Below are 13,644 nucleotides of genomic sequence, written 5' to 3'. Positions count from 1 at the left end.
CTACGCACTACAGCTTTAAAGAAGAAATTATGTCTGTGGATACTAAGTTTTTCTCTTATCCTAGAAATCTAGACACACCCTAGCGGCAGCAAATGTCATTTGCAGCCAGGGGGGGGGTCTAGCAACTCTCCGTTGGCTTGCGAGCTGGAAAAACAAAACTCTAGCCAGGCCAATCACATCGTGTATAGAGTCGGTGGGCGGGCTTAACATAATGGCAGAGTTGTGATGGTTCCGCGTGAATTCCCTGCTACTTGAAAACAGTGGTCTATCGAATCGGCTTTGGAGTTAAGCTTTTCTTTGAGAAAAGAACAAAGAACGGCACTAAAGTCATTCTTAAAAAAGGAAGATGTGAATCTATCAACTAGCGTTGCTCTGGTTGGTTGTACCGCTATCCTATGGCGTGCAGAGGGAATTTAAAAGACATCCGTTTATCCCGCCCCTCGGATTGAGCCCTGCCCATGGTGAGTTCCCAGACCCAACATCTTGATGTGGGTCTGGCTTGTCACGCTATTTTTCTCTTGCATTCCTGTCACATTTCAAAACAACTTTCCAAAAAGGGACGTATAGTTTCTTTTCTTTAATAAATGGCGATGCTGCAGCAAGAGCAGTATGCAGGATTCGTACGTTGGATGTGCGAATTTTTATCTTCAAAAACTTTCCAAAAAGTAAAATCCTGGCACTTTCTCTTTAATTATCTTTCTTCGTGTGTTTGTTGGTGCTGTCCACTGCATCCCTTTAAGTTCCCATTCAGCTCAGGCTGCCCTCAGCTGTCTATAAATAAGGATAGAAGTGAATAGACAGGCCTCAAAAGCCGTGACACATACGACTGATGAGAGCTTTGCTGCAGTGTAGGTGAGAGTGGCTGAATCTATACCAACTCAACCATACAGCCAACTCTATCAGCTGTGGCAGTGGCGGAGACTAGCCTATTATCACAGCTCTCACAATACTTTCTCCCCTGCTCTCTCTCTTTCCCTGTGCATCTTCAGATGAGGTATAACTGGACAAAAACCTGGCGGAAATAGGCCAAGCTCCTCACCATCTGTATTTTTTTATTTATTTCTTTTTTATTCATGGGGCTGTAAACTCATAGGGCTGTAAAATGCTCCAGCTGGACCTCCAACGATATTACAAAATAAAAGCAAAGCTGCACAGTGGGAGATTATCTAAATATCGTCATATTAAACTATACAGCTTGTCTGGCTGAGGACATGTCAGGGGTGTCACGATACCAAAAATCTAGTAGTCGGTGCTGATACCACCAAAAGTACAGTACACATTATCCTGCTCAATGCCAAAGTCGGTACCACGGTGTGTAAAAACAATAATACACAAATTCCTTTATTTAAACATTTGAACATTATACAAAAAAATATATAGTGTCAACTATGGATGTCACGATACCAGAGATTTTCGGTGAAGAAAAAATTTAATCCCATATCCTCCTTTATAACATGTTTTTATGTATTTTACGATAACACGGATGACACGCTATTATTCCTTCTTCTTTTTCAGCGTTCAGCATCAGACTAGAACACTTGTAACGTTAGGCGTAGATACTGCCCCTGGCAGGTCCGGAAGGATTGCATTCCCCTGTACCAGTCTCACGGCAGCTTGTGGAATGTTCACGTAATTTAATCTATTGATTCGTGTACACGGACACGTTTATCTCGTTTTTTTTCGTGATGGTCAGCATGTTTTTTACAACCTGATCTCACAGAATTCCATGAAATGAACACGGCCCCTTAAGTTCAGGAAAAGGTCATGGGTGGGCTTACTTTTTCATGACATGTGGAACAACAAAGGTACGGTTGGGTTTATGAAACATGACACGTGAGACACGATCCCCGGTGTTCTGGGTGAAAGTCCGGTGTTTTTACCCATCTACCACTCCATCCAACCTTCCTTTGCGGATTTTCGGGCTTTCGTACTACTCGCTACCGTAGACACTCTTAATGAATCCTGCTGTGATCACGAAAGATGCTTCCCATTGAAATACATTAGTTTAAAAAAAAAAAACGTGCTGACCATCACGAAAAAAAAAGGAAATAATCGTGTCCGTGTACACAAATCAATAGATTAAATTACGTGAACATTTCACGAACTGCTGTGAGACTGGGTTGTACCTATACGGGACTTGTACCCCTGGATGTACTTTTGTGGTTGCCAAGGGGTACATGGAAAGATTGTATCCAACTACTGTAATTGAAATTATGATTTAAAAAAAATATATATATATATAATGAAATAGTTAGCTAAAAGTAATGTTAGTGGATAAATGGTCAAGTATTCAGCTTCAATCTTAGCAGTAGTAGCCTAGAAGGCATGTAGTTATATGATTGCTCCCCAAGCCAAACTTAATATTGACAGTTCAATTGTATGGACAAAATTAACAATATCCACTTTTAAATAATAAATAGTGTTATCTATTTGGAAGGTAACATTGGGAATTGATGAAGGGGTCTGCGAGTACATCTGACAGGGCTGTTTGGGTACCTCAGCATACATTTACATTGCTACGTTTTGGTTTTTAAGCGGAGTTGTGAGCCAACATCGATCTCCGTGGACAGTGTTTCTAGCTCCAGTAGGAGAACAAATTTTTGTTTTAAACTAACACGCCCAAACCGCATATCTCATCAACATTCTCATGTACTGGGCAAGCCCATGCCGGGGTAAACCGGAGGCAGCATATACTGTATACTCCGCCCGTTGCTGGTAGTTGCCATGGAAATGGTAGTAGCTTAGTCTCAGAGTACGAGACGCCATGACCAATAAGAACCAATCAGGCGGCAAAACGTTGGCGCCAGTGTTGGTGTTGTCAAAGGTCTCCGTTTGCAGCCGCTGAGACTGCAAGTCAACCCCGCAGATTCCAAACCAAAACAGGATCTGACGTGTTTTCAAATGTCTCCGGAGCAGAGCAGTGGGAATGTGAGGTGTAAACGTAAGAACATTTTATTTATTTTTTTTATCCAAAACGTAGCAACGTAAATGTAGCCTCGGACTAAAAAGGTTGGAAACCACTGCCGTCAAGTTTTCAGAATTTTGGTACCGACTTGGTACCGAAGTGACATGTCTGGTGACATCCCTAGGACAAAGTGTATTCTGCTGGTAGAAAAGTCTTTGGTATATGTCCAGAGGGAGGTTTGCCTTTCCGCCGCTGCCCAACTGAGCAGCTGCACAATTTGATTCCAACATATTGCTGCCGAGAAGTTAATTGCTCCCAGTGGAGACGGGGAATGGAGGTAACTATCTTTGTTAATGTTTTGGAAGAACAAATCATGTAGAACCACTGTGCCTGTTTTAATTACACTGTGATGGGACCAGCTAGTTCTGGAGTTACACAGAGGGAAAAGAATATGAGAGACAGGGGACACTTTCTTTATATAATTTTACAAGCACTGATAACGGCCACAGTATCAGCTCACATTAGCGTGAGGAATAAATATTAGTTTTCTTCATTCGAAATATTCCCATTGGAATTAGATAAGTATGGGAGCACACACAGTATGAACTTCCAATTACTGCAGATTAGAGTTCTGTTCTACCAGAGCTTCTCTGGAGGCAAAATAATCTCGTTTTAATCAAAACTCAGTGGGACTGAATTCTCTTCTGTTCTCTCATGATCACACAAGTATTGTTTTGTCATTTAAAACATTCCAAAGTTTGGTTTCTTTTAATCACAAAACATAGTTGTGATAATAAATCTGTTACAGGAAAACCAGTTTCTAGTTCTTGTAATTACAAAGAATTTCCCTCGTGATGCAAACCAGTCTCCTTTAAATGACATACTATACTTGTTGTGCTAATGATGTGAGTTTAGACTAGAGATGGTCCGGTATCTGCTTCGATACTGCCTAAAACGTTGGTATCGGTATCGGGAAGTACTGGAGTTTATGCACCGATCCGATACCACATAATACAGCCCTAAAGAAAATCTACGTTAAAGTACTTTATATATGTTCTTTTTCCATTATAACTGACTGTCAAACTGGATAATAAAAGAAAGTTCTGTGGCATTCATTGTTCATGTTTCACAAAGAGTTTAACCTGAGCCAGACCGACAACAAAAATAGAAATCATATCACATCCATACAGGGATAGTAGTATACAGTTGTTAAAACATAATAAAATATATCACACACGGGTATCGGATCGGTACTTGGTATCGGCCGATACGCAAGTACAGGTATCGGAATCGGTATCAGGAAGCAAAAAATGGTATCGGACCATCTCTAGTTTAGACCACAAAAGCCTTTTGGTTAAGGTTAGCGAAAGATCCGGTATTCGATTACATGTAAATAAAATAAACACATTGCGTCATGTGCTTCCTCCAAGTCCTCCAAAACTGAAAATACGACCCACAGGAGCATTTTCAGACCTCATTCTTAAACGTCAACCGTCCCGGTTTGGTTAAAAAACACTTCAAATGCATTTGGGATTTTGTACGTCTACGTTATTGTATGTCCTTTGGTTGTGGTTTTTATATAAGCCGTTAGAGGTTTCTACCACACCCTCACATGTATTTTTCTGTATCTTCGATGTAATTAGTTTTTATGTTCTATGAAACAAACGCACTAAACCAAACTAAAGCCAGAAACAACAGAGAGAGAACTACATGTGTGCAGGTATTTAACAACTGTGCACTTTGTTGAGCATCTCCTTGGTACAGTACAGTGTCTGAGTACTGAAGTGACGAAGAAATGTGGAGAAAACATGTTCAGATAGTCTTCCATCAAAATGAGATTCTTACCCTCTGGCCAAACTCTCCGGGTTGCCCAGTTTCACCCTGCAGACCGGGAGGACCCTGAGGAATAAAATGTTCAGCTACCGTTTAAACAGCACAACTGGTGTTTTCATGAGCTGCTGAACAGGTGGCTTTTCCACAACAACTAAACACGAAAAGCTATAAACAGAAGGAAAGAGGAAGTCATAAATCATAATCCTTACTTGAGGCCCCGGGGGGCCCTCGGGCCCAGGAGGTCCAGGCGGTCCAGCATCTCCCTAAAACAGGTCAAACACATGAGTACTGTATGCATCACACGTTACAAATGGTGTACATAAAAGGACTTCTATGACTATTTGAGATTACAGTTTACATGGTTTTGTTGAAATCCTTTAAAACTCTAAATCCTTTAGAGCAGAGATATTCAACAGTGGGTCCGTGACCACTAGGGGGGTCTCAGAGTTAGTGCAGGGGGGCCGCCAAATTATGTTTTGGGGGGCATTTCAGCCTTTAATGGAAAGAACAGATAAGTATGAAATGTGGAGAGAGAGGGGGATTACATGCAGGAAATAGTCTGAGGTCGGACTCGAAACCTGGACCTTCTGCGTCGAGGTATACACCTCTATATATGTGCGCCTGCTCTACCAACTGAGCTAACCCGGCCACACTAAAGAAGCTTTTTTCACCTGGATCGAACATTGGGAGAGTTAGCGTGATCAGCTGAATAGCTTAGTGCAGGGGCTAATGAATCCAACTGTGTATTTTGTAAGTTACCCCACTAATAATGCCCAAAATGATACCAAACTTCTACACTAGTACAAATAGGTTATGCACTCATAAAACGATGGATTGGAAAGTTTGTAAGTACACCAGGAGTTTATTTAAATATTTATTAATTTAATGATTAAATAAAGTAGTGTCTCCAAACGTACCTCAATTATAACTTGTCTCCTGCTAGTTGTACTACAGCACTTACTTTAAAAAGTTAAATTAATAAATATTTTTGTTGGTGTTGTAATTTGTAGACGTCCCTAAGCACTCGTCTTACTTCCGGTAGAAGCAGAGAGCAGAAGCCAGCAGGCAAGTGTTATATAAATAAACTCCTGGTGCACTTACAAACTTTCCAATCCATCGTTTTATGAGTACATAAACTATGTGTACTACTGTAGAAGTTTGGTATCATTTTGGGCATTATTAGTGGGGTATCCATTAGCGCCTGCACTAAGCTATTCAGCTGATAACGCTAACTCTCCCAATGTTCGACCCAGGTGAAAAAAGCTTCTGGGGGGTTGTTTGGCTCGAAGTCATGGTGCAAAGGGCCCTAGGGTGAAATTACTCGAAACCATCACTTTAAGCTTAAGCCATTCAATCATGCGGCCCAGTTTAATGCAACTTAATTTTATACCGTATATGTAGCAGGGGGTCCCTACTCTGTCTCTCTTTTAGCTTAGGGGTCCTCTGCCTAAAAATGTTTGCTGCTTTAGAGTATGTACAATGGAAATGGTATTATGTTTATTTGTATAGTCCCTGGCAACCCATTCAAACTGAACGAATTAATTATTTAATTAAAATGATTAAAGGAATATACATAAATAAAATGTATATAACAAAAAGAAAATTGTTCGACTAACTTCGTTCTAAAACCAGAAAATAACAAATGTAGAGGATGACTAATTTTCACTTCTCCCACCTGAAAAGACGCAAAGATTGTCTGCTGTTACTATTTTTGAGTTACATAACATAGGGAAGGGTACAAATTTGGCATAAACCTATATTTATTAGAGTTCACAAAATAAAAGGTGATATTTCCACAGTAAAAGAACAATTGCTTCATTGATTTGCTGGTCCAGTCAGAGAGACTGGGCAGAAATGACACAAAGATGAAGTTATTTTAAAACTCTAAAAGATTCAGGACTTTTGAGAAAACATTTGCAGTAGGACTGGCGCCCCATAATCTGTTACTCTATAATTATTTTATAATTAATACTATGAGGTAGCCTTTAAAATCATGACTTTCGGGTCAATGAACATGATAAACTATCTCATTATGGAACAATGACTCACCTTTTCACCCTGTAAGCCTTCTTTGTGATGCTGAAATTAAAAGAAAAGATGAATAAATAGTCAAATGATGTTTGTTTTTGAGCTAGTCAAATCATTCACAGTCATTGTGATTCCTTGGATTAATTATTGTGAAGAAACGAGGCCATGGACAATAGAACTGGCTACCCGTATCCCACAACAAGAAAAGCCTCTATGGCTTCATTATCAATAAATCTGCTCATAATTGTTTGATAAATGATTTTATCTATAAAATATTTTAAAAAATAGTTTAAAAAAAGGACCATTCCTTTTTCAGCCCAATGTGAAATTGGTTGTTTTATCCGACCAAAAGTCCGAAACCCAAAGCATATATATGATACATATATAATGGCATCCTATTGTAGTCTTTTTTGCTTGAAAATGACTTAAATGATTAATCGTTTGCAAGAGCTTATTGTCAATCAGATAATCAGTTAGTAGACTAATTGTTTAGCTTCTTCTGTGTGGAGATCAGAGCCTGCCCCCCCTCCCCCACTCAAGATATGTGCTTCCAGTTACAGACCAACATCAGCAGGTCAATCTTGTCCATGATTGCCTGCTTAGTTTGAAGTAATAATCGTTACAATGTATCATAGATGAAATGCACAATTAAACTTTAATCATAGATTGTTTATTTGGTGTTTTTATTGTTGCTTTTTTAAGTGCTCATCCTTCTTACTACATCACGCCATTACGTTCTGCATGTCGAATGGTGACGATGATGATGGTAATGACATTGTAGAAAAGGCCATTCTAGTTGCTATTTATTGGTTGGACTTTTAATTTCTGTGGTATTTCTTAGTGTGTGTGTATAGAGGGCATTAGGGATTGTTTGTAGTTTTATTTGTGATTTAATGCTTTGACATTGTTTTTAATTGTTTAACTGTTTTTAATGTTTCATGTAAAGCACTTTGAATTGCCTTGTTGCTGAAATGTGCTATACAAATAAAACTGCCTTGCCTTGCCTTGCCTTGTGATGGTACTTGCTCAGATTTGTATCACTGATTGATGATGTTTTTTTTAGGTCTTTATTAATTTATCTGGATGTTATTGCACTAGCACTTTATGATGGAATTACTGCCACCTTAATGATGGATTATAGGACCTTCACCACTTTCAATTATGTGATTTATGTCATCCATAGTGTAGTGCTCCACTCAATGTGGATTTCCTTTTGTTGTCTTTTGTTGTGCAGTGTGTCTGATTGTCTTAAGGCCCGGACACACAGAGTCTGGCAAGGTCAGTGACTTGAGTCTGTTCGGTGTATTCCGTGCCGTCATCCGTCCGAGGGGCCGTCGGCCTTCATTTTGGCCGATTTGACATGTATAATTGGTGGAGCGGGCACTGCCGGCAGTCAGACTCAAATGACCCATCTGATTGGTAGAGAACCCGGAAACGGGGAGCGGAATGAGCGTGACTACAGTCTCTCAAAATCTGACGAAAATCTTTTAAACTGACCTTTGTCGATCTGAAATGAAGATAGATTCAGCAACTGCACGGCCTAATTCTCGCTTAAAATGTTTTCAGAAACACGTTTCGGTGAATTATTTTAGTGCAATATGAGATCGTATTCTGAACAAGCCGCCATGACAGTCTGTCTTCGAATTTCCGGAGAAAACAGACCCACGTGATGCATTCGTCTAATCAGCTGCCGGTTTCATTTTTTGGGCGACAATACAGAGTAGCGCCGCCTGCTGTTATGGAGACGTATTAGGTCTCATCTCTTCGGTGTGTTCCGAGGCATTTTTTTGACAAACTCGGGGAGACTGATCAGTCCAACTGCCTTTTCTGCCAACGGTTGGCTGTCTGCTTTACATGTATGCCTTTGCTACACCACAAATTGCCCCTGGGGGACGATATCAATAAAGTTGAAGTTGATGTTCTTCATCGCTAAACCAGCCTGTAATTCTTTACCCTTTTGGTCTATTTTTGGTACTCACCACATCCCCAGGTAATCCGGGAAGGCCTCTCTCCCCCTGTGACGTAGTTCACACAACAACAAAAAAAAAAACCTGTCATTAGAATCAAGAGACTTTCAGGGTGAAGCACCTAGGGCAATACGGTAATGACACGGCAACAACCATCATTTAGAAGATGACACGTGTGTACTTATTGTAGGCCCAAAGGAAAGTGAAACTTGTGGGTAAAAGTACGATGGGAATATATTGTGCTTATGGGTGTGGTATAAGCATGTGTGCACCACTGGAAGACTCATCAAAGTCAGTAATTACAGACAGACAAATGAACACAGCATTTTATTTTCTCAGACAAACGAGTAGGCTGACTTTGATGGTACACAGAGGAGACTGAGGAATGTCTGGAGAGGGCAGACAGTAACTTGGAAAACCGATGATACCTCTTTGAAATGATTTATATCAGCTTAATGACATTATGCTTACGGCAAAGTCCTCTCTGAAGTGTTTCTAATGAAGTGAACAGGGTGTTTTGCATGTAGCACAAGACGGATGGTGGGGGGGCACACATACCTTGATGCCTTGAATTCCGCTTGGCCCAGGTGCACCAACCAGTCCTCTCAAACCCTAATCAATATTAGACAAAAGCTTCATTACTACAAAGGTGACTCACTCCATCTGTCACATACTAATGTCAGTGGCCTGTTTGTAACTGCTGGATCCTAAACAGAGGATCATGACTTACATCTTTCCCTGGAACACCGGGTTTGCCAGGGAATCCATCCAAACCTGCCACGCCCTGAAATGGAAACAAGTGTAAAGGAAAGCATGTATAAGGTGTTGCTACAATAAATGTTGAACTCAATAATAATCAAAATGATGCATGTTACAGTTTGTTTGCGACAAATGCAGTATTTGCATAGTTAGCATGTGCAACGGTAGCTTAGCCTCGTGAGACCGTCCTGATCAGTCTGGCAGCTAAATGCTTATATAAGCATGCTAACATGCTTGTTGCTGCCCGATCCGTACTGGAAGCGTTATCATGGATCCCACGTAACATCTAGGCAAGTCCCGCCCTACGAAGCAGCTTGTTTGGTTGGGGTTAGGCATTGACCTTGACTGGTTAAGATTAGGATAGCCAATTGGTCAGGAGACAGGACCTGAACAAATAGGGTTACGTTACCTTGCGTAAGCATGGACGCCGGGCCTATAGTAGTGTGTGAATGCTATTGAAGGGCGGGCCTGGCCTCAAAGTTGTGTGGGTTCCATAATAACGCGTACTGGAAACCCAATTTGTTTCTACGCATGTGCGACAATGGTCGAGGTTAGGCACTGACCTCGAATATTTAGGCTCAGGATAGCCCATTGGTCAGTTTCCGATATGGATCGGGTAGTGACAATTTGCTCACAACGACAAAGTTAACATGTTATCTGCAGGTATGTGTTAACTATTAGTAGTCACTATCTTAGTTGAGCATGTGAGCATGCTTACAACACAAAGTGCAGCTGAGGCTGATTGGAAAATAGTTGGTCTTGCAGTAATCTCTCTAAACAGATATCCGCATACGAATACAGAATCTGGAGGCAACGGGACAAGATTTTGGTATCAGGAGCGTTCTGGTTTTCCGTTTTTTAGTCCGTTTGTACATTACCATCCCTGGAGCTGCGCTGCTAGCATGGCTAACAGAGCAGATTTTTAAGCCAAAACACATCCCTGAATATTCAGTCAGCAAACATCGCTCTGACTTTAACCCCAGATGCCTACTCTAAACCACATATTCCCTTTATCACTTCACTGAGGCAAGTACTTTTCCAGTTTTCACCAACAGGAAATTGCTTACTGACTGACTGACTGACTGGCTGGCTGACAGACAGCTCTAAACCTGACATCAGCATGTTTGAATGGCCCTTCAGCATGCCTAGAACCTGCTGCAAATCTTCATGACATAAGGCAAAGTAATCAGTGTAGCGATTCCGTGTTTACTGCTTTCTACAAAAAACCCTTGTTAAAGTCGTTTAAATTTAAATTTGAGTTGACATCTCAGCATGATACAAAAGTAATTGTTACAACTGTCTCTTATATCATTCTACTCAATCTGTTACTCGTAATCGGTGGAGTCATGATCACAAAAACATCTTGACAAATTGACTTCAGTTGGAAACCATTGTGATGCTGGCAGATGACCTTTCACTGATTTATTAGCTGAATCGGCTGAGTCTGAACTGCAGTCTAACATCATTCGGTTGGCAAAAGAAGAAAGGTGTTAGCAGGTAGGAGGAAACATTGGACATCAACAAAGCTTGAGAAGGCCTGAATGAGCTGCGTAGCCAAACTCCCCTACAGGATCCCAGACAGGAAGTATGGAGAGTGATTCAAGGAAGCCACATCTGTTTGCACAATTACGCCCCGCAGTTCTCAGTTCCTCTGAGAAGAATGGTCTCTCTCAGTTAAGTTAACCCAGTTTACAGGATTTGCGGTATGAACCCTGTTCTGCACAGGTTCAATCAAACATACATGGTTCAAATCCCGCTGGGAAAACATGGCCAGGAAAAAGTAAATGTGACACTCTCTTTTCCCTCAGCAACTTCTATTCTGTCCAAGTGCTCTTGAGCAATTATGCTGAACCCCTCTCTGCTACAGTAGATGTGATATGTTTACATTACATAAGTCAAATGTGATTTCTTATGTCAAAGAACTGGTGCAGTATTACTTACCATGGCTCCCGCAGATCCTTTATCACCTTTTATGCCTGATTCCCCCTACAACAACCACAGCAACATCATTAATGTTATAATTTCAAAATCTTATATTACAATTTATCAATATCAGATCTTAAAGGGGAATTCTTTTTTAAACATACACCCTTTTTCCCATGCATTTGTGCCCAAGTGGCTAATGTGAACTTTGAAATTGGTCCAGTATTGAGCTACAATGCTGTAACCGGCAGCCGTGTTCCGTCCACGAAAAGTGCTTGTTTTTGCCACTGGCTAAGATTGGTTGTGTGACTGACTACATTATAGAGAGATGGTGAAGTCTCGTTCTGAAATCTTGCGAGGTGACTTGGCGAAAGAACGCAGCGTGGGAACAATGTGTGTTTATAGTATAGAAGACGAGTGGAGAGAGAACAGTTCCAGGGATTTTGTTGTTTTGGAGTGGAGACAGCGTAAACTTCGTGCAGCTTTCATAGACATTTAGCTGCTGGACAGACCACAACAGGTGTCTTTTAATGGGGTTAAATCAACCAATCCATCCATCCATCCATCCATCTTCGTCCGCTTATCCGGTGTCGGGTCGAGGGGGGAGCAGCTCCCCAAACTTCCCTTTCCCGAGCCACATTAACCAGCTCTGACTGGGGGGATCCCGAGGCGTTCCCAGGCCAGGTTGGAGATATAATCCCTCCACCTAGTCTGGGTCTTCCCCCCGAGGCCTCCTCCCAGCTGGACGTGCCTGGAACACCTCCCTAGGGAGGCGCCCAGGGGGCATCCTTACCAGATGCCCGAACCACCTCAACTGGCTCCTTTCGACGCGAAGGAGCGGTGCCTTTACTCCGAGGTCCTCACGGATGACCGAGCATCTCACCCTATCTCTAAGGGAGACGCCAGCCACCCTCCTGAGGAAACCCATTTTGGCCGCTTAACTCCAGTACTACCAGCAGGTTGTAAACAATCTGTCACACACTTTTACAAAAAACGAAGGAGCTTTGCAGTGGGGGCAGAGACAAGGCATCACCTCTGTTCCAGCCACTTAGCATCCAGGGTCAGCCAGTGGAACAAGTGGAGGTAGTTCAGTACCTGGGCACAGAAATAGACACTTCCCTGTCCTTTTCACAACACACGGACACAACATACAAAAAAAGCACAACAACATCTCCACCTGCTCAGAAAACTCTGAACCTTTCAGATCAGTAAGGACGTGTTAACTTTGGTTTACCGCTTCCTCATTGAATCCGTTCTCGCTTTCAATATCTCTTCCTGGTACAACCAACTCACCATCAAAACACACAAGACTTTCGCGCATAGTGAATCACGCTGACAAAATAACTGGCTCCCCCCATCCCCCATCTGAACTGTACAGCCGCTCAGTGATCAGGAAAGCCAACCTGATCACAGACCCTTCTCATCCCCTCCATCACTCCTTCAAGCTATTACCATCAGGCAGGCGTTTTAGGGTACCACTGGGCCCGAAAAAAACATCTAGAAGAAATCCTTCATCCCCTCTGCAATAGCCATACCGAACAGCACAAAATGAACACCAAAGTCAGCTGATACCTTAACACCCCCATGTCTTGTTTTTATATGTCCGTATGAATGTCTCTTTGTGACTGGAGCCTTGTCAAAGACAATTTTCTGTAACCCTTGTGTAACAGACAATAAGGTATTCTCTTATCTTATCTTATCTTATTACCTTTGGATACCGACAGGCTGAAATTGACGTGCTGCAGCTACAAATGGATCCTAACACTCCTGCCCGTACACGGCGCCTTGCAGACCATCACTGACCATCTACAGTGACCGGTTTGACTGGCGATGGCTCGTGCTTGCTAAAGATGAGAAATAATCCTGTACCAAAGCACATTTTCCTAAAGAAAAATGCTGCAGACAGACTGGAGGTAAGCTACTGCTATTAGCTAAAGTTACTGTGTTTACCTGGCCTCAGTAAGTTACACATGAAAGGATGGCAAGTTAAATGTAAACTCCATCTTCCCATAATGTAGTCAGACACTTATATAATAACAACCCAAGTCTGTAAGTGGCAAAAAAAGTGGACATACTTTGACGTTGCGTGATTCCGGTTTGTGTCTGCCGGTTACATCCTTCTTGCTCAACACAACCAATTTCAAAGATTTTTCTTCACATTTGTCACAAAAACCGAAATTCCCCTCGATTACCTGGGCAAATGCACGCCGATAAATGCACTCGGACTAT

General features: G+C 41.7%; 1 protein-coding gene across 3 annotated transcripts in view; it reads right to left on the bottom strand.

Moving 5' to 3' along the window:
- Positions 1 to 13,644, bottom strand: part of col22a1 (collagen, type XXII, alpha 1) — a 96,867-nt gene that overhangs the window by 52,436 nt on the left and 30,787 nt on the right. For all 3 annotated transcript variants that reach the window (XM_039821014.1, XM_039821015.1, XM_039821016.1), the window contains 7 exons: positions 11,434 to 11,478; positions 9,464 to 9,517; positions 9,292 to 9,345; positions 8,746 to 8,781; positions 6,788 to 6,817; positions 4,948 to 5,001; positions 4,751 to 4,804 (listed from right to left, as the gene is read on the bottom strand). In XM_039821014.1, the coding sequence (XP_039676948.1) occupies positions 4,751 to 4,804; positions 4,948 to 5,001; positions 6,788 to 6,817; positions 8,746 to 8,781; positions 9,292 to 9,345; positions 9,464 to 9,517; positions 11,434 to 11,478 (327 nt within the window). The remainder of the gene's footprint in view (positions 1 to 4,750; positions 4,805 to 4,947; positions 5,002 to 6,787; positions 6,818 to 8,745; positions 8,782 to 9,291; positions 9,346 to 9,463; positions 9,518 to 11,433; positions 11,479 to 13,644) is intronic.

The sequence above is a fragment of the Perca fluviatilis genome, chromosome 13, assembly GCF_010015445.1.
Source record: "Perca fluviatilis chromosome 13, GENO_Pfluv_1.0, whole genome shotgun sequence".
Lineage (NCBI taxonomy): Eukaryota > Metazoa > Chordata > Actinopteri > Perciformes > Percidae > Perca > Perca fluviatilis.
This window is presented reverse-complemented; position numbering and strand designations above follow the sequence as displayed.